This window comes from Dreissena polymorpha, chromosome 4 (genome assembly GCF_020536995.1).
Source record: "Dreissena polymorpha isolate Duluth1 chromosome 4, UMN_Dpol_1.0, whole genome shotgun sequence".
Classification (NCBI taxonomy): domain Eukaryota; kingdom Metazoa; phylum Mollusca; class Bivalvia; order Myida; family Dreissenidae; genus Dreissena; species Dreissena polymorpha.
In genome coordinates, this window is record NC_068358.1 from 133,872,844 (window position 1) to 133,895,213 (window position 22,370).

The window sequence follows — 22,370 nt, forward strand, 5'->3', positions numbered from 1 at the left end:
TGTTCTATTTCTGTTCCTGATATCATTTGCCATGTTCTGTACTATTTCAGTTCCTGATATCATTTGCCATGTTCTGTTCTATTTCAGTTCTTGATATCATTTGCCATGTACATGCCTGAGTTCAGACAGAGTTTCAGACTTCCACATGTCTCTGTAAGGACAGCACTGTCATATTCTGTACCGGCTGTTCTCTACGCTTTCAACAACAACATTGCACTGTACATCAATGAGGAGATGGACCCGGCAACATTTCAGGTAGGCTATGTAAAAAGTTTTGAATAGGAGTTTGTTTTTTTTAATCAGAAACACTCGGTGAAATAAACATGGATCTGTTATTCTAAGAGGAAGTTCCATATGGCGAAGACATGTAATCCAATGTTATAATTGTATTTAGGATTTTAAGAAACTCTGTAACTGAAACTATCATAAGAACATCTCATCTGAATTGTGCACATGTGTTTTCCCAAAAGACATGTAAGGTTTAATGTAGGGATGTCAACGAATATCCGAATATTCGGTCCCGCACCGAATGTTCGAATAGTATTTTCCGAATCGAATATTTGGATGAAAAACATAAAAAAATCGAGTAATTTCAAAGACTTTGTATTCGTGAAATTTGCTTCAAACATTGTTAAAAAAGTTGTTCCTCATCTCATAGTGTTTATTCCGGTAGTCGCGATAATGCGTCGCTATGGTGATGACAGTACACATGTCATAAATCATGCTAGTTGCCTACCTTTAGGAAACTTAAATTGACCAAAGAGTCACTTTGTGTCAAAATTATGATAGGTGCAAATCGCATCGGCAATTAAAACACCGACCCGCACTTGATCTAATGATTGAATTACATTTAAAAAATGATCAAAGATTAAATGAGTAAAGGAAAAGCCAACTCGGTGTAAAAAACAAATAAGAACTTATGCAAGATTTTTTATTGATGTAAATCGCGTTCTCCAATCGAAAATGTTTTTTTGCTCTAATTAAATTGAGTAAATGTGTATCGTATGGTTACAAAAGCTTTTAGAAAATAATTTACTTAACCTCTAATAAGTATTTGCGTATCGTAAGGTCCAAACTTTTATTAATTACTCAATATTCAATCAGGTACTTTACTTAAAGAAATGTTTTTGGTATTTCGCCCAATATGTACAATATTAAAAGTTAAAAACAGTTTTTATCATTCAGTTTTAACAAATACGTCTAGCTAAAAACAGTCTCAATATCAAAATAAACAAAAGTCACCAAAAATATCATATGAACGTTTTGAATTTTTTAACACTGAAAGCTAGACGTGGCTGTTACCGTTCAATGCCCGCAAGAATGGACCCACCTACCTTCCAATTTGCCGATTTCCCTACCCATCTCCCTTTCAATGAAGAAAGATTCCTTTGTTCGATCAAGCTTTTAAACAAATATTCACGAATATTTGATCATCATCTAATAAAAAATAATCAACAAAATCAACTTTGAATTAGCGACGGCAACGCTGTGTCAATATTTAGTCACTTCCAGTGAACATTCGGTAAAAACGAAAGTAGAATTCATAGAGTAATGGTAAAGTAAAGCAAGTTGATTTTGTTGATTTTTTTCCTACAGATGTTGACCGAATATCTGAATATTCGTTCGGAAGGATGACCGAATATTCGAATACCAAAATCGGTATTCGTTGCCATCCCTAGTTTTATGATATGAAATCAAGCATGCTGTTGTTGTTTAACTTTGTATTATAATATCTTACTTTTACAGGTTTTGAGCAACCTTAAAATAGTGACAACTGCTTTGCTATATAGAGTTGTCATAAAAAGGTAAGGTTTAATGCTATGAAATTGTCCATACAAAGTAAGGTATATCTTAAAACTTCTTTTTTTCTGCTTCAAAATAACTTTGTGTTCGGATTAAAATTTAATATTGTCTTTTAAACTCTCCTTAGCATGAAGTACTCAAGGTAGGCTATAATAGTAAATCTTTGTCCGGCATTGTGAGTCGTGTTGTGTCAACTTTTGGATGATTATCATTTATGGGCTTTTTAATAAAATGCTTATTTGTTGGAAGTAATATGAAATTTACTACATTTTTTTTTTCACTACATTTAGAACTCAGTGCCATTCATTTTCCTGCAAAGCTGGCAGATTGAGCACTGACTCTCATCATATCTTGTAATACTGCTTTAGGTTAGAGACCTAAAAAAGTGATTATAAGAGTCGCATTCTGACAAAACTCGGCTTAATGCTTGTGCGGAAAGTGTCGTCCCTGATTAGCCTGCGGGGACTGCACAGGCTAATCTGGGACGACACTTTACACACATGCATTATGCCTAGTTTTCTCAGATTATGACTGTTTTTGTCTTTCCAGAGTTATTTCTGTTCCCCAATGGCTTGCTATATTCCTACTTGTGCTGGCAGGAATGTGTGATGGGTAACTGTTTTTTCTTACATTCTCTGTGTTTGCATTTTGTTGTTGTGAAATTGGTAAACATCAGTCCTGCATTTTTGTAGTTGTGATATTGGTGAACATGTGCACTTTGTAGTTTTGAAAAGGTAAATACGGTTAGTGCCCTGCTATTTTGTGTTTTCAACAATTTCAGCAGAACTTGAATCTGTTTTAAAATTCTTATTTAGAAAGTTTCATGATCCTTTGTTTTCTCAGAAAAGGCAAACTTTATGAACTTTTAGAAATTTTGTAATAATCCTTCTTTCACAGATATGTTGGATTTTCGCAATCTTACTCCTTTCACAGATATGGTGGACTTGAGACTAAGTCCAAGTCGGGGGCTCGCACAGAGGTGTTTATCACAGTTCAAGGTCTGGTCATGTTGCTGGCATACTGCTCCGTGTCTGCAGTGGCGGCTGTGTACACCGAGTACATTCTGAAAAAGCAGCTCATGGTTTGTTAACATTGACTGGTTTACTGGATAGAGCAATGCTAGTGTCTGGTTTTGTCCGGGTCACAATTTTGATATAAAGCGTTTTAGCTCATCTATTTTTTGAAAAAAAATTATTAGCTCATCTATTTTTTGAAAAAAAATTATGAGCAATTGCCATCACCTTAGCGTCGGCGTCCGGTTAAGTTTTGTGTTTAGGTCCACTTTTCTCAGAAAGTATCAATGCTATTGCATTCAAACTTGGTACACTTACTTACTATCATGAGGGGACTGGGCAGGCAAAGTTAGTTAACTCTGGCATGCATTTTGACAGAATTATGTGCCCTTTTTATACTTAGAAAATTGAAAATTTGGTTAAGTTTTGTGTTTAGGTCCATTTTATTCCTTAAGTATCAAAGCTATTGCTTTCATACTTGCAGCACTTACTAACTATCATAAGGGGACTGTGCAGGCCAAGTTATGTAACTCTGACTGGCATTTTGACAGAATTATGTGCCCCTTTTTATACTTAGAAAATTGAAAATTTGGTTAAGTTTTGTGTTTAGATCCACTTTATTCCTAAAGTATCAAAGCTATTGCTTTCATACTTGAAACACTTACTAACTATCTTAAGGGGACTGTGCTGGCAAAGTTATGTAACTCTTACTGGCATTTTGACAGAATTATGGGCCCTTTATACTTAGAAATTGAAAATTTGATTAAGTTTTGTGTTTTGGTCCACTTTACTTCTAATGTATCATAGATATTGCTTTCATACTTGGAACACTCACAAACTATCATAAGGGGACAGTACAGGACAAGTTGCATAACTTTGGTTGTCATTTTGAAGGAATTATGGCCCTTTTTTGACTTAGTAACTTTGAATATATGGTTAAATTTTGTGTTTAGATTCACTTTACTTGTAAAGTATCAAGGCTATTGCTTTCAAACTTCAAATACTTTCATGCTATAATGAGGGTACTGTACCTGGCAAGTTGAATTTTACCTTGACCTTTGATTGAATTTTGCTAAAATTGCCATAACTTCTTTATTTATGATTAGATTTGATTGATACTTTGACATAACAACTCTTACCTGACATACCACAATATACTCCACCAAACCATCCCCCCGCCCCCCCCCCCCCAGAATCCCCCCCAAAAAAATAAAAATAAAAATTTTCATTTTTTTTTAAAGATCGTCTAATAAATGACCACACATTCACACCATACCCGCCCCCCACCGCCCCCCCCCCCCAATATTTTTTTTTAAACATGGTTAAAAAACAAAACAAAATAAAAAAAATTATTTTTGAATTCCGTCCAACAACAATCCCATCCAAAAATACCCCCCCCCCCCAAGAAAAAAATAATGTAATAAATAAATGACCACACACCCACACTATACACCCCTCTCCACCCCACCCCTCCCTCCTTTGTGATTGAAGTATTCAGATAGGTCCCTTCACCTCTAAAAGAAAAATAGATGAGCGATCTGCACCTGCAAGGCGGTGCTCTTGTTATTTGTTCCATCAGGATGGCATATTAAAACAAAACCTTCCATCCATTTTTACTAGAGTTGCGACACCTTAAGGGTTTCGCGGGATGGAATGAGTCGAGAGTTCAAATCAAATGGAAAATCGATTATTTCAAAATAAAAAATTGGTACGAAAAAATATGTGGGCAGTGGGTACGAAAAAAAAAATAATTTGGGTACGAAAACAAATTTGAGTACGAAAAAAAAAGGGTACGAACAAAATAAAGGTACGAAAAACTATTTGGGTATGAAAAAAATGGGTACGAATAAAAAATTAGGTACGAACAAATTTGTGTACGAAAAAAATTTGAGTACGACATATGGGTACGAAAAAATTTGGGTACAAACAAATTTGTGTACGAAGAAATAATGGGTACGAATATAATATGGGCAGGAAAAAAAAACAAATTTGGTTACGAAAACAAATTAGAGTACGAAAAAATAAAGGAAATAAAAAAAATTAGGGTACGAAAACTATATGGGTACGAAAAAAATGTTTACAAATAAAAATTTGGGTACGAAACAAATTTGGGTACTAAAAAAATGGGTACTTTTTTTTTTATTTGGGTACGAAAAAAATGGGTATGAAAAAAAAATGGGTACGAACAAATTTGGGTACGAAAAAGATTGGTACGAAAAAAAAATGGGTACGAACAAATTTGGGTACGAAAAACATTTGGGTACGAAAAAAATGGGTACGAAAAAAAAATTGGGTACGAAAACAATTGGGAAAAAAAAACATTTGGGTACGAAAAAAATGGGTACGAAAAAAAAAATTGTTACTAAAAAAATTTGGTACGAACAAAAATTTAGGTACGAAAAAAATGGGTACGAAAAAAATGGGTACGAAAAAAAAGGGGTACGAAAAAAATTGGGTACGAAAAATTTGGGTACGAAAAACATTTGGGTACGAAAATAATGGGTACGATTTTTTTTTAGGTACGAAAAACATTTGGGTACGAAAAACATTTGGGTACGACAAAAATGATTACAAAAATAGAAAAATTGGGGTATGAAAAATCTAATTTGAATTGTCTAGCCCGTGAATTGTCTCCTGGGGGTGAATTGTCTTGGGGTTGCTATTAAGGCTACATGTACTTCCGGCCAAGCCACGTGTTTATAGCGATTGCGCAATAAAAAACACCACTTTTTCGTGATTTAATCGAAAACTAGATTTTTCCCAGTAATAATGAATACGCCAACAGGTAGATCGCGTTATATGTACAGTTAATGGAAAATTTCATAGGGCCATACATTGTAACTCTGTGAAAAATCATCTGACCAGAACCGGCTGATAATATGCATGTCTCCTCTTGGTAGTGAAGCTTCCCATTAAGTTAAATTGAATTCCAGTCATTAGTTGCTGAGAAATAGCCCGGACAAAAATTGTGCACGGACGGACAGACAAAGCGGCGACTATATGCTCCCCCCTTAAAAAATTTGGGGAGAGCATAATAAAAAAGTTGTGGCAATTTAAAGGTGGTACGCAAACTTTAAAATAGATTTATCAATTATATGCTTATTCTTAGTGAAAAAAAGGCCATAATTGTTACAAAATGCTTGATACAGTTATCTGCTTTTGTTTATACATTGGGGTCATGTTGGTTAAGAAGCAAAATACATGTATGAAAGCAATATGTCAATGGACATAGGAAATATATTGGAGGTGGTACGCAAACATTCCAATGCGCGCACCTACGCCGGGGTGAGTAGGATAGCTACACTATATATATTTCATATATAATAGTCGAGCTAAAAAGTAAATATACTATAAACAACAAGCTTACCTCAATCACAATTTTAATGCAATGCAGTTAAACAATAAAGTTACAATGATATGCCAGGGATTGAAACTAACTTTTTACTATTGTGGGCAACCATCTTTAGTATTTTGGTTGCCCAGATAAAGAATAACGAGCCCAGAAATATGAACATGTGAATATTATTATACATTTTTTTAATAAAATAATAGATAATTATATACATTTGCTGACAATACACATGTTCAATGCATGATGTATTATTATGAGCCTGAATTGAATAATGTCCTATTCCTATATAATGAATGTTATTTAACTAGTATTGATCCATGGTGATCAATTGTTTTTCAATTTTTATTGCACTGAATTGTTTTAAGATTTAAAAAAAACAAGTTTACCAACTTTTGAAATTGAGTTGCCCAGGCCAAAATCTACTTGCCCCGGGCTCATGGGAAACCACTTATTTCCATCCCTGTATGCTCTTCATTTTCTGTTCTTCCATCCCATTCTCAAAATTAATTTTAAAGCACAATATTTTTTAATAACATTTGTATGAATTACTAACCATTATCACCCAAAACACAATTTTACAACGCTGTAATCGTGTCGTAGAGATTTAGTTTACTATTATCAGTGTTCTCTTTAAATACCGTCAGCCAGCGATTCTGCCGGTTACATTTACTCTTACATTTACATGACGGCTTCTTTTCCCAAATATATCAAGTAAATGTCATAAATGCTTTTGTTTTACTGCATAGTTGCCGGCCATGTAACTGGTACTCAATTTTCTGGAAAACACTGAATTATGCATGAAAAACACACAATACTTAAAATCTTAGATTCGTTTTTAAAATAAATTGACACTTCCAGCTTGTCGCCATTAAAATCCAAAGATTCAAATAATTTTCCACGAGGTACGTCAACAATTGCGTAATCAAATGAATGAAAAATAAAAGTAAAGAAAGCCGGATTTTACATAAATTCCAGGTTGATAAACACAACAAGGTAAAGGTACCTTGTAGTCGGTGAGATATAATAATAATACAGTTAGTAAGGCTCGTACCCTGGGTACGGTAAATATACTAAAACGTACCCGGGAATTTTAACACTAAATCAGTTGTTGTCGGGTATTTTGTAAAAATTAATTATGTTTACATTTATGTCAATTTTCTGTTCAATGGCATTTATATTATCAAAACTCATTGTTAAAATCAATGATGTGATTTAATTTTAAATCTTAAATTGTTTAAAGTCGCGTCATTGTATGACGTCGTCAAGTATAATATTTTCCGCGACATCGCACGCTCACTTTTTACCGTCATAGATTTTTTTAAAGAAACATTATTTGGTTTGCAAGGTCCGTTAAATGGGGAACACCATATTCGGTATTTATATTATGTTTTAACAATTAATTCATACTGCGTAATAAATATTGAATAAGATATTTCGATATTGATTGAAAATGTTTCAAATTGTTATTTATGAAACCTCTTATTCTAATGAGTGTATGCTATTATATTATACTTTGAAAAGCATATCTGTTGTACTATAATCTGATTATTCAAATTAAATCGTTAATTTAACAATGCTTGTCGTCAGTGTTAGTCGTAAATGCTTGTGATCATTGTCGTCAATGTTAGTCATCAATCCTTATCGTCATTATACATGAAGGAAATAAAAGCAGAAACAGAGACGTATTCTTGATTACTTGCTTATTCCTACGGCGTCCTCTCAACACTCAAACTAAAAAGCATGTTGATGCAGATTTTTTAAGAGAAGGTTGTTTAAGGTTAACAATATTGTTTTACGTTATCGGTAGCATGTTTAACGACATCGGATTTTTGGCGGATATACAACTCGGATACAATCTAATATTTGCGGGTATGTTTAAGTTTATTTACCGTACCCGGGGAACATGTAAGTAAAGTTAAGAGTACCCGGGGTACATGTACCGGTAAGTAGTACCCGAGCCGAGAATGACCAATCGAGCCTTAGTAAGTGATTGATGGTGTATGGGATAACATGCACTGAGGGTGTATATTTTTCATGAACAAGTCAATTGAAGGTGTTAGAGATGCATTGATCCATAACATTAAAAAGGGTAATTAACCAAGGGCTTATTAAAATTAAAACAATGATATTACATTGTACCAGCTGTTTATTTTTGAGTACTGTAAGCTTGCAATATTTTAAATAATGTAAACAACTTACCTTGTATTAAGTTGGCACATTGTTGTCAGGTGTAGAAACTTTTTATACTTATTTCTGTTAAGTTGCACTGGCTGAACCAAAAGAATTATGTAGTCGTTTCTGAATAATCACGAAACAACCTACTAATGCATATATGCTTGCCAGTTACTGAGTTTGTGCATTTCCATTCATTATATTATCGGCCTTGGCAAACAGCGTAGACCCAGATGAGACGCCGTGTGATGTCTGCTATTTCGTTACGCTGAAGATTTCCATATCCACGGGTGTTTTTGTGTCAAATGTTATGGTTTTTCAATAGATCGTATACTTATCTACAAAACATCGAATTAGCGTTCACTTTACAACATCTATGTTATTTTGTTAATACTTTCTCGCGTTCGTTTCGAACCTGTATTGACAGCCATTGGTCGACGCCGTCTGCTATTTCGAATGCTGAAGATTTCCATATCCACTGGCGTTTTTTATGTCAAATGTTAGTGTTTTCCAATGGATCGTATACTTATCTACAAAACAGATAAGTAGCGTTCACTTTACATCTTTTGTGATGATGTTTTTTTTGTAAATACTTTGTGAGCGTTCATTCCTTTGTCAGCCATTTTGACGATTGGTTTGTTTACTTTCGGTTTCCACTTACAAACGAAATTAATTGATTTGCTGCTCACGTTTATTTATTGATTTAATAATAAATTATTAAACCCTAATAATGTAATAGATATTATCGGATAAATAGAATACCATTCTAATACCAGTGTGTACTTACATTTATGTCGGAAAGCCTAGCCGTGTAAACCTTTCTTCAACTCGTTGCACACAAATTCACAATACGTCGAATAACACATAGATTTATGTCATGTTTATTAAAAAAACACACTGTGCACAAAAGACATGCATGTGTACTTCCGATTGATATTCAAACACAATTATTACATCTTTGTTTATCGATTAAACGCCTAACTTTAATTAATAACGCGTAACTTAGTTTCTTTGTTTATTAACAATATGGAAGCTAGCCTAAGCGCTTTTCATGACGTCATGCGCACGTGCCCTTTCCCATAAAAAATATTTAAACGCAAAATACTCGAAAACTTGATTTTCCCCAGGTATAACGCCTACGCCAACAGGTAGATCGCATTCTTGTCCATACACATGTCAAATTTCAGCAAAAGTAACCGGCCAGTTTTCAAGACTCCCAAATCGCGACTATATGCCTCAGCTTAACGAAACTTAGCCCCCTTTATCATTCGTTCGAATGAACGTCATCAATGATGACGTCCAATACATCACTCATTCCATATTTTTCCATCCATTTTTATGCCAAGATTGCTTCATAAACAGTATTTGCTTAAAACTTTTATGGCATTTTATCTATCAAGTCTTTTCTTAGGAAACAACTGTTTATTTTTTTTATTATGTTTATCAAACCATATTTATATTTTCTGTAAATAATTGCTTGTTAATATTAATAAGAGTAAATAAAATGTTGGCAAAAGCACCTTTGAATAGATATGGTCCTTGATCATTTAAGATGTTAATTATCCCCCGCCAGAGGCGGAGGGATATTGTTTTGGCGTTGTCCGTCCGTCCGTCCGGCTGTCCGTCTGTCCGTCCTTCCGGCACTTTTGTGTCCGGAGCCATATCTTGGAAGTTCTTTGCTGGATTTCATTTAAACTTGGTATGAGTATATATATGCATTAGAGGATGATCCACGCCAAATGGCATTGTACACCATCTGTTAAAAACAGACTTATGGCCCTTTGTATCTTGAAAAAATGCTTTTTAGTGTCCGGAGCCATATCTTGGAAGTTCTTTGGCGGATTTTATTGAAACTTGGTATGAGTATATATATGCATAAGAGGATGATGCACGCCAAATGGCATTGTACACCATCTGTTAAAAACAGACTTATGGCCCTTTGTATCTTGAAAAAATGCTTTTTACTATAGGCACTTTTGTGTCCGGAGCCATATCTTGGAAGTGCTTTGGCGGATTTCATTTAAATTTGGTATGAGTATATATATGCATAAGAGGATGATGCACGCCAAATGGCATTGTACACCATCTGTTAAAAACAGACTTATGGCCCTTTGTATCTTGAAAAAATGCTTTTTACTATAGGCATTTTTGTGTCCGGAGCCATATCTTGGAAGCGCTTTGGCGGATTTCTTTGAAACTTGGTATGAATATATTCCCACGCCAGAGGCGGAGGGATATTGTTTTGGCGTTGTCCGTCCGTCTGCCTGTCCGTCCGGCACTTTTGTGTTATTGTCCTCCATTCGTCCATCTATCATTATGTTCATCCGTCCAATTTGCACCCATCCTCAAACAAAGCATATGTTGCGGGGGATACCTTGGGCCTTTCAGGCCCTCTTGTTATTGTTTATTATACAGTTTGGTTCCTGATTTAATGGGCTTTTATAACTGTTTTGCGCCCTTTTTCAGCAGTTTTCATCAAATATTTACCAAAAATCTTTATCAATCTCTAGACTCTCTTTAATTTCAAGCAGTAATAATTATTAAGAATAGCCCTTAATGTTTTTAGCTCACCTGAGCACAATGTGCTCATGGTGAGCTTTTGTGATCGCCTTTTGTCCGTCGTGTGTTGTGCAGCATCAACATTTGCCTTGTTAACACTCTAGAAGCCACATTCATTGTCCGATCTTCATGAAATTTGATTAGAAGATCTGTGCCAATAATTTCTTGGGTGAGTTCGAAAATGGTTATAATTGGTTCAAAAAAATGGCCACCAGGGGGTGGAACTTTTTTTTCCTTATATTGCTTTAGGAAAACACTCTAAAAGCCGCACTTATTGTCCAATCTTCATGAAACTTAATCATGAAACTAACCCTAACCCTAACCCTAACCCTAACCCTAACAGAACATTTATTTTGATGATATCTTGGATAAGTTTAAAAATTGTTCCGATTGCTTAAAAAACATGGCCACCATTGAGCGGAGCATTTAAATATTTCATAATATGGCTTTAGTAAAATCTTTTTTGCACTCTATAAGTTACATTTATAGTTAAGTCTTCATGAAACTTGGTCAGAATATTTGTTCTAATGATATTTGGCCGGCACAGAACAGGTCAGTTCCTTTGTATCTCAAGTGAGCGACTTTTGGCCTTTCAGGCCCTCTTGTTCCAGACATTGGTTTATGAATGTCACAATTTTTTTTACTGTTAATCTCTTTGCAGACGTCACTCCATGTTCAGAACATGGTACTGTACACATATGGGTGTGTCCTCAACATTACTGCAATCCTCTGGCAGCGTCAGATCCTCAATCAGGGGACCAAGCAGGGACTGTTCTCAGGGTTCTCTGTCTACACCTGGCTGATCATAATCACGCAGGTGTTTGACTAGTTGGATATTGTTTGTAGCTGTGTTTTATCATTTGTAAAAGCAACATTCTGATAAAACTGGGCTTTCTGTATGCAAGTTATGTGTGGTCCAAAATCAGCCTGTGCAGGGACGAAACTTTCCACTTTTTCGTTTAAAGAAGTCTCTGCTTAACAAGACAAGACAAAAGTTTATTTGTAAATAAAGTCCACCGGCCCAAAATATAGAATATAAGTAACAACATATTATTTTTGAGTTGTGATAAAGTTGTGATCTTTCTTTTTCATTATTTCGTTTACAAAAAAGGCTATGCTTTTTTGTTTCCCTTCATCAGAAGTTTGCATAAGATTGCAAACATTTTAAGGAAATTTTGTTCACCATTGTACCATAAAAAGATACATTTGCCTTTCTTGATTAAATATTGGACATTAAAAAAACAACATGAAACTCATCTTCAATACATATAAATTATATATTATTAAAATAGACTGAACAATATGTACATCATCTGTGTTCTCTTGAAGTTCCTAAAGGTCAACCAGTTTCAATTTCTAATTTATGACTTGAACAACAGAATCTGACTTTCAAACATAAAATTGTATATCGCTAAACACGTTTTTCTGGGTTTAGCATAGATTTGAAGTGTTTGTAGGTATCACGTCTTGATAAATTTCCTAGAGTTTCAAGCCAGTTCTGTGTTTTACAATCAATCAATCTTTGTTTAAATGACATGAAAAAAGTCTACTTTAGGCAAAAAAAGTGTCGTCCCCATAATCTGCACATACATTAAGCATAGCTTTTTTGTAGCAAGGCTCATCTATGCTTTTTTTGTGTGTGCGAAATTGTATCTTTTAAGTTGATAATTGACCACTCTTTGAAAGTCTTAAGTACTTTACAGCACAAGATTTACAGCATAAGATTTTGAATCCTGCATTTCTTACATCACCAGTAGCAACCCTAAATAGTTTGGTTTAATTTCGTCTTTGGTATATGTCATACTTAATTAAACACAATTATAAGAGCTTCTTCTTTAAAAAGGCCTTTATATTGACCTATCAAATGTTCAACTAATCCTTTGAAACTCTTGTATATAATATTCCTCTTCATCAATTTGATAATGCGGTAATTACTTGTTGTGGCAACCCTAGTAGAGGAACAACCTTCTATTGTGTGAAAATGTTATATAGAGGATTCTTGTCAAAATTCCTTTAACCTCTTTTAGTTTAATAAAACAAATAAGTTTAAACAAGAAATTTTAATTTGTAGTTCTGATGTAACAAAAAAGCCCTGTTTGCACTGTGTTTTTAATATGCCATATTTAAGTTATAATTTCAACTGTTTCAGGCTTTCAGCGGTCTGATTATGTCAGTGGTGTTCAAACATGGCAGCAACCTTACCCGCCTGTTCATCATATCGGGGGCGATGCTGGTTTCCATGGTTATGTCCATTCTAATTCTGGGAACCACACTAAATGTGTACTTTGTGATAGCCGCAGTATTAGTCACTTTCGCCATTTATCTTTATCATCAGTAATAAATTTTCAACTGTTCAATTATTGTTATGGTCAGCAGTGCTCTAATTGTCTTTATATTGTCTGTAGAATTCTTTTACAACGGAACTGTATTGACAACGGATAGGTTTTGTTTTAAATTGTTAGCCATGTCTTCAGTTGATAGAATCAGCTTTATTTTTGATGGACTTATTATTAATAGACTCGTGTTATCCCGATGGTTATTGTCCCCTACCGGCGAAACCGGGTGGGGCTTATGCTTTGCGCTCTCTCAGTCTGTCACACTTTTTTGGATCCTGCGATAACTTTAAAAGTTCTTCATATTTTTTCATGAAACTTAACAGATGGGTAGATGGCAATATGGAGATTATGCACGTCATTTAATTTTGTTCCTACGTCAAGAATTCTGGTTGCTATGGCAACAAGTATATAAAAATGATAAAAAAATTAATAAAATACTGGCAATGGTGGAGTTTCACCGGTAGGGGACCATATTGCTTGGCAATCTCTTGTTAATGTTGTCTTTGTCATCAGTACAATAGTGCTGTTTTTTTATTTTTCACAGAGTTATGGCCTTTTGAAATTTTCCATTGTACAGATAGTGCAATTCTTGTCTGAGCTATTTCTCAGCAACTTATTACGGGAATTCAATGAAACTTTATGGGAAGCTTCAGTACCAAGAGGAGATGTGCGTATTATCAGCCGGTGATGGTCAGATGATTTTTCACAGAGTTATGGCCCTTTGAAATTTTCTATAAACTGTACATATAGTGCAATTCTTGTTCGGGCTATTTCAACCCAACTACTGACTGGAATTCAATGAAGCTTTATGGGGAGCTTAACTTGCTTGAGGAGATGTGCATGTTATTTGTGGGTTCTGGTAAGATGATTTATTGAGAGAGTTATGGCCCTTTGAAATTTTTAAGTTGCTAAACCATCCATCTTATTATTTTTTCCAAAGTTATGCCCCTCAAGATGTTTCCTTTTATCTGAATATATAGTGCAATATTGTAACCAAAGAAACTTTTGGGAGCATCACCCGTCTCCGACGGTTTTTTGTTCTCATTGTATTGCTTTGCCAGTTTCAATCTCATTTATTTTTTAGTGAAACAATGCTATTACTTTTAAATCTGATTTTATTTATGATTGTCTGTAGTTTCGTTTTTTACACCTTACAAATAACCAACCATTTCAACCTATGATCTGACATGCACATCATAACTTTATGCCATTCTTCATCTTTAACAAACAGTTTATCATTATATGAGCCAAATCAAAACAATTATATGAGCAGCTACACGCAAACATGTATCTTATGCAAAACATTTGTCTTAGAAGTATTATATAGCTTATTTGATTATAATGCCTGCATTCTTTTTTTAAATATATGAAATTTTTTTGGAATATTGTTATATTGCCTAACTGTGAATAAGTTCTGTTAAGGGAAGTTTAAGTAGTAATACAGAATAAGTTTAGCTCTCAACGTGATTGCTCTTATTATACTTGAGTTATGTTGTTACAAGGTAACAAGTCCAACAGGCAGAGTTCTATTTTTCTTAAACATGTTTATTTTGTAATGATTGTACCAGAAGCTATTGGGTTATGGAAACACTCAAGTTTGATCCTTGAAAGAACCAGTACAAAGTGTTAGTGGAATGTTTCAGAGAACCTTCCCCGACTTATGATTGAACCCTGGATTTATGGTTGCAAACAAATTACCCTATCTATTGCACAATTACAGCTCAAGTTAAAGTTTGTCAAAAGTATCAGTAGACGATAAAATACTTTAATATTGCAGTATTACTGGAAAGTAACAATTTCATGTTGAATGTTAGTTTTCATAAATACAATAAACATTATTTTGTGGAAGTATAGGTATAACAAAATCTTGACTGATGTTTCAAATGTAACGTTCAATTACTATTGTAAGTTATTATAAACACATTATTTATCAAACTTTATTAACTGTTTGTGAAGAAAGTAGATTGTACATGTATGTCTGGATATCAAAGTACCTCAATCATATATATATAGTACATTTTTAGCTCGACTATTATATATGAAATATATATAGTGGAGCTATCCTACTCACCCCGGCGTCGGCGTTAGCGTCTGCGTGCAAATGTTAAAGTTTTCGTACTACCCCAAATATTTTCTTTCTCCCTTGACGTATTGCTTTCATATTTTTTATCACATTATATTATTACATTGACAAAACAAGACTTACCTGAATACCACAATGGATTCCACCCAAACAATACCCCATGCTCCTACCAGAATCCCTCCCCCCCCCCGCCCCCCCCGAACCTGACCCCCCCCCAATTTTTTTTTTTTTTAAACATCATCTAATAAATTACCACACCCCACATTATACCCCCTCTCACCCCCACTCCCCCTACCCCCCCCCCAAAAAAAAAATATATTTTTTTTAAACATCATCTAATAAATTACCACACCCCCACATTATACCCCCCTCTCACCCCACCCCCCCCTACCCCCCCACCCCCCCCCCCAAAAAATTTTTTTTTTATATATATTTTTTTTAAACATCATCTAATAAATTACCACACCCCACATTATACCCCCGTCCTCACCCCCCCCCTACCCCCCCCCCCAAAAAAATAATGTGTTTTTCCTTTTTTTATTTTTGAAAGAATATCTAATAAATTATTGAATATGAACAATTTCACCATGATGGCTTTTGTTATACTGTCAAGCACTTGAATAGTCGAGCGCGCTGTCCTCTGACAGCTCTTGTTATTATATATGTTACATTTTTAAATTATTACTCATATTTATGTTTTGTTGTACAAGTCTGACATAGACTGTAAGTTTTTCATACATATATCTTTGATAACCATTGTTTTACAAATATTTATTTGATCTGTGTTTTGTTTATAATCACAACACAGGTTAAAGTCATCTAAACAATGTGCCAAATGCATGAGTCAGACGCGCTGGCTAAAAAGCAAGTTCACCTCTTCAAGTTCGAACGAAAATTAGCGAGATATATAGCTGTGTCTTGGACTGCTTTGCCCTTTAACAATCAGCAATCTTGCTCTCTTTCTTGCCATAGAGCTAATTTTACTTCCAATCTGATCAAACTTGTGTATCTAAATCAAAGTCAAATATGGCCATATTTGACCAAAAACACCACAGATATGTGTTGATATAGGTAATATTGGCCACAACGCAGTTGATAAATGATATGCATGGCCCTATTGCCAATCAGATCAAAAAGAAGTTATGTTCAGTGTTATTAACCCTTTGCATGCTGGGAAATTTGTCGTCTGCTAAAATGTTGTCTGCTGAATTTCTAAAATTAGCATTTTCTTCGATTTTTTTTCAAAGAATACTATCAGAATAGCAAACAGTTTGGATCCTGATGAGACGCCACGTTCTGTGGCGTCTCATCTGGATCCAAACTGTTTGCAATGGCCTTTAAAATTCGGTTCCCGCACTGAAAGGGTTAATACATATAGTATATAGTGAAGACAGGCTACTTTTGAAACTGCTATGGTAGTTGGTAGTTGCTATGATAATGTCTATAACTTTTATATACCTTATATTTACATACTTTTGGAACATTTCAGAAGGTCTAAATTCTTGGTTAATTCTGAATAACATGTTTGCTCTAACACCAATACTGCTTGATACAAAGCTTTGATGAATGTTATATAATAATATTCTTTGCATAGATCTACCCACATAGCCTTATCTCATTGGATCTTTATATTGACTTAGTTATCCCCTGCCACAGGCAGAGGGATATTGTTTTGGCGTTGTCCGTCCTTCAGTCTTTCCGTCCGTCCGTCCGGCACTTTTGTGTCCGGAGTCATATCTTGGAAGTGCTTTGGTGGATTTCATTGTAACTTGGTATGAGAATATATATGGATAAGAGGATGATGCACGCCAAATGGCATTGTACACCATCTGTTAATAACAGAGTAATGGCCATTTGTATTTTGAAAAAATGCTTTTTTGTGTCCGGAGCCATATCTTGGAAGTGCTTTGGCGGATTTAATTGAAACTTTGTATATAAGTATATATATGGATAAGAGGATTCACACCAAATGGAATTGTACACTATTGGATAATAAAGGAGTTATGGCCCTTTGTATCTTGAAAAAATGATTTTTTTTGTGTGTCGGGAGTTATATCTTGGAAGTGCTTTGACGGATTTCATTCAAACTTGTTATGAGTAAATATATGGATAAGAGGATGATGCACATTGCCATTGTCCATCCGTCCAGAAAACTTTTGCGTCCAGAAGTATATTGGCGGGGGATATCAATTCAATGAATTTGCTTGTTATGAACTAATTTGGTAGGTCAAAATTCTTGGTTTAACCAAATTGACTGTTTGCTCAACATCAATACTACTTAATCAAAAGCTTGTATACACTAATTCAACACTCAGCAAGCTCACATGATAGTCACATCACAGTTGCTCATTTTGACCTTGACCTAAAGTTTGGAATAGGACTTCTCCTGGGCCTATTTATCCAATAGGGGGAGGGGCATTAGCATTTATTGAGTGCAGCATCTAGTTAACTTTTTATAGTTTTCCTTTATGGTGCTATGTTTGAGATGAAATGTTGTTCTGTTATTTTTATCATAAAAAAGAGTACTGCAAGTGGTTGTGATTCTAAAATCTGACTCTCAATAGTGTTAACCATTTTAATTTAAATGCCGTAATACTTTGTGTCTCGTTGAAATTAGCTTTTTAGTTATAACATCAAGGGTTTGTTGCCTGTTTTGCGCAGAAGTACTGTTATTATTTAAACAGTCAACTTCTAAATATTAACTTTTATTTATCATTGATGTTTTAAATCAGTGGTTATATTTTAGTGATATTGTTTAAATGCAGTGGCAATGTGTAGTTTGTTGTATTTGATTTTGTTTATGTATGTATATATGTATGTGTTGTGAAAAGAAAATAACTTAATAAAGGTATATTTATTTGATTCTTCATAGCATCTTGATATTTGAGAACATACATCGAAGTCATTTTACCAATCCGGCATATTTTTTATTAACATGTGGGGTGCATTTGATTTCATATATCATAAGCAAGTTCTATTAGCATGAACAATAAAATGGTGTCTTAATTTTGTAACCGACTAACCGTCCATATGAAGGTAACTCAAAGATGGAAGCGGATTATAAAATTGAGTAGGCAAAGATCATAATGAATGAAACAGACGAATTTACGCGTTTATAGTACAAATCGAGCGAGTGATTGGAATAAATTATTTCCGAAGAAATTGTTTTGCAGCAGCTGGTATATACCTCAACAATAATAATAAATGCCAACCACTCGATGTATTTGCCAAATGCGCTGGGCAGTATAACGAAATCCAACTCGTGTATTATGCAGAGAAAGGCGATAACTAGTACATTGTACAGCATTCATTTGTTGTACTTTCTGACCTAGTACAGTTACACGAAATCACATGCAAGGTATTCGCCCAATGAAGACACTTAATTTATACTGAAGTTTCGGTGCCATTTCTTTCGTTGCATAACCCACGACCTGTCATAAAGCCACACACGATGTGGTGATAAAATGTTTTCTCAGAATTTTAGATTATGCAAAGTTATTGCTTATTACTCGAAATAATGCCTGCATTTAACTTAAAACAGCAATACTTGTGTGCATACAGGTCGCAGTAATTTGTTCGTCAATATCTAAGTTAAGAAACCTCCAAACGCATCTCAGACAGAGTTACAACGTTAGGACATTGCACACAAAGGTTGGTAGATCTTGTTAAAAAACTGGTGTCCTCAAGTGATATTTTTTATTCCAAATAAATGAGACTTACATAGTGTTTATATCTCGTAAATAAACACGTGGCAATACTGCGTAACCATAGTGATCAGCATTGTTTATATCCATACTGTACTGTTTATGCTCTATCTCACAAAAATGAGAGAGGCTATATCAATCAAACACGTGGCAATACTGCGTAACCATAGTGATCAGCATTGTTTATATCCATACTGTACTGTTTATGCTCTATCTCACAAAAATGAGAGAGGCTATATCAATCAATCTACTAATATCACAATTTAATCAATTACCTAGATTTCATAGAAAGCTCAATTATAGAATCTTATTTGATGGATTGGGGTATTTTGATTTATGTTATAATTATGGATTTTCAAAGGGCTTTCGACGATATCGTACGCCGTAAACTAATGGTATTTAACACTTAACGAAACTGAAAACAATACAAATTTCATATTTCACTACATGGTTATTTGGGGCACCGCGTGCATCTTATAAAAAATAGACAAGATTACCCCGAGGGCAAGGCACGGGGCGTAAGATAATATTGAATTTCAATGTCCATTTGTAATTGCTCGTCCTCCTTGATACTGTATTGACATTCCATACGATTGTATCGAAAAAGTATGGTCCCAACTTTCAAGACTCTTTGTAAATGTTTTATTGCGACACTCAAAATGGTCCGTTCGGTTCAATGACTCCGCTACTTGTCATACGTATAGGTTATGAATGTACACCTTTTTCAGAATCAGGGAAACATATTATAAATTAAATGCCTGTTTATTGAAGAAATCCGTTGCAAATGATGCTCGAATTAAACATTCTTTAAGCAGTGCCGGCGGTCACAACCGGATGTCTAGGTTGCGTCAAGATTTTTATATAAAAAAAATGTGCATCGAACATTGATCGATCGTGCGTCTTTACCTCGTTCGAAAGGTCGCAGCAACCAACGCAACTGGCATTAGCGAAAGCGCTTAAGTTGATACGTCGATATATCGTCAACCAACCATTGAAAGGGCAGCTTGCAAACATCTTGCGTTGAAATTCGCCTGAAGAGAGACCACGCAGTCCTAAAAATGTGTTTGCGGATGACGAAGGGTGGATTTGCTGGCTCCGTCCGACCATCTTGGTCTGGTAGTGGTAGCACTGCGACTAATATGTTAGGACGAACGCACGGAGAATGTGGAAGAAGCCCACACAACGTCGATCGCTTCTTCTTGTGATATAAAGTTATAGGTCTAAATTCGAACAAGAAATATCTTTAAAAAAGATATACGGCGTAAATAGTTTAATGAATGAGATCAAGGATAGCGAATGTCTTTTTCTGTGCAGTTCTTAGCTGCATCACACGCAGTACGGGATGTTACGGGGAGTTTTCGCGGCTTATTTTACATTATAACATATTGCTGGTCATAAACCTATAGATACAAAACAGAAAACCAAAAGAAGAATGGAAGTGAAATTTAAACATATGAGTCAACAGGCCACACGAGAAGTATCCGTATTTATAGGCGCGTTCTTCGAACAAACCTGTTTTAGTGGTTTGTCGGGCATTGCTATTTGATTCGATTATTAACAGTATCAATTATCATCGTGCTAATGCTTAAAGTGATATTATGGGCATTTTGCACTGTTGAATTGAGCTGAAAAGAATTAACAGGTCAAAATAGTTAGTTAAAATGTGGTTACTGATTAATTATCTGCAACTCACCTTGCTACCAGTTGTTTATAAAAATATATTTTATATTCGATATTCTTACGTGACCCACCCAGTCCTGTAAGCTGAAATGATCCGTAAAACAATTTCGTGTCTTTGTGTCGTATGAACAAATCTGCACTAAAACTAAATTTAGGTTCTACTCGTAAACGCATGATCAGTTGTCAAACGAAAGTACGGTTGATATTCAAATGCATTATTTTTCTCTTTCTGGTATATTGTTTTAGTATGATGATGCTGCATTAATTAATATAAGTGTATATGAAGTAGAAACATCAAAAATAATCAACGGTTGCGATAGACACCTATAAACTGTTACATGCTCATAATATCACTTTAGTACATTAAGCAATATGGACGAATAATTATTGTTAAATTTATCAACAATAATATTTATCATTGTATTGTTGAAAACACATTAAGAATCTATTATTTACATACCATAATTATATTGCTGAATATCTTCATTTAACATATTTCTGGTCTAAAGAAAATTCCAGGTCACCTAGTTCACGGATAGCGTCTTTATTATATAACGATTATTTTACTGGCCGCCAACTCCGGTGATGACCTGTATATAAACTCTGAATGTCCGCGAATTGACCCGATATACCTCGCGGGTTGAAATGCAATGCTTTAAAGTGAGGCCTCGCTTCCATTGCTCTTTATACTTTTACATGTTAACATGTTGACAGGAATAAGGAAGTAAGTACTAAATATGAGAACATAGCCTTTTAAGTATAAACGCTCTTGCGCTGGTAATACTCTGAAAATAAAAGGTGTACGCACAAACTGTATTGATGTCGAAAATTGAGTGTAAAACTGTTCTATCTATTAAGCCTTTTCATTCGAGATAAAATTGTTTCATACAGTAAAACAGTGTTACAAAGACGCGGATATGTTTCCAATGTTCTGGTGGTATACTCAAATCAGCCAATGGAATAAATGAAGTGTATTCATTCGTACCTAGCCGCGGGAAATTTTATTGGACACTTACAAAGGTCAGGCTAAGGTGAAAAGCTGGCTTATGCAGCTTACGCCGAAAAAAAATCGAAAACAATGCCGCTAATACCACAGGTTGCACAAAACCCGTTTGTTTGCCATAGACGAAAAGAGAATGGCAATTATGTTTTTAAAGTGGCAAATGCTCGGCGCCGGCGTAAAAAAAAACTGCGTGCGCTTATGGTCTTAAAAACAACCAATAAACGACAAGCTTTTCAACACAATATAGGGAGCTGATTACAATGTCTTAAAACGAGCTGTTATGCTCTTTGTTTTTTCAAAAACCAGTCGGGAAAAGCGATTTCTACGAGTTCAACGTGCATATTAGTAGGCAAACTCTGCGGCGGAAGATCGCGTTCATTTTCCGGTTTGTTTATTTTGCCAGGTTTCTTTTTTTTCCGCGAGGCGGTCTACTTGAAGATAATAATGGGCAAACATTCAATTGAAAAATAGCACACCTTTTATTTGTATTCATTAAAAGGAGACAATGTGACAGTCGTGCGTCTGCCACACGTTGCACGCACGTCAAGTATCATACGAAGACCCACTACAGGTCGTTTTGAAAACTAACAAACGTTCTTCAACCGTGAGATGACCGTGCCTCGACCGCACAATACCCGTGCGTACCTTTTTTTAATAACCGGTAC

At 34.9% G+C, this 22,370-nt stretch overlaps 1 protein-coding gene across 7 annotated transcripts in view; it reads left to right on the top strand.

Moving 5' to 3' along the window:
• The window catches only part of LOC127877380 (probable UDP-sugar transporter protein SLC35A4), a 46,996-nt gene extending 31,476 nt beyond the window's left edge, over positions 1-15,520 (top strand). For all 7 annotated transcript variants that reach the window (XM_052423145.1, XM_052423146.1, XM_052423144.1 and 4 more), the window contains 6 exons: positions 88-255; positions 1,747-1,805; positions 2,353-2,415; positions 2,737-2,884; positions 11,561-11,716; positions 13,049-15,520. In XM_052423145.1, coding sequence (XP_052279105.1) covers positions 88-255; positions 1,747-1,805; positions 2,353-2,415; positions 2,737-2,884; positions 11,561-11,716; positions 13,049-13,237 — 783 coding nt within the window. In that variant the 3' untranslated portion in view covers positions 13,238-15,520. The remainder of the gene's footprint in view (positions 1-87; positions 256-1,746; positions 1,806-2,352; positions 2,416-2,736; positions 2,885-11,560; positions 11,717-13,048) is intronic.
• Positions 15,521-22,370: the final 6,850 nt, after the last annotated feature.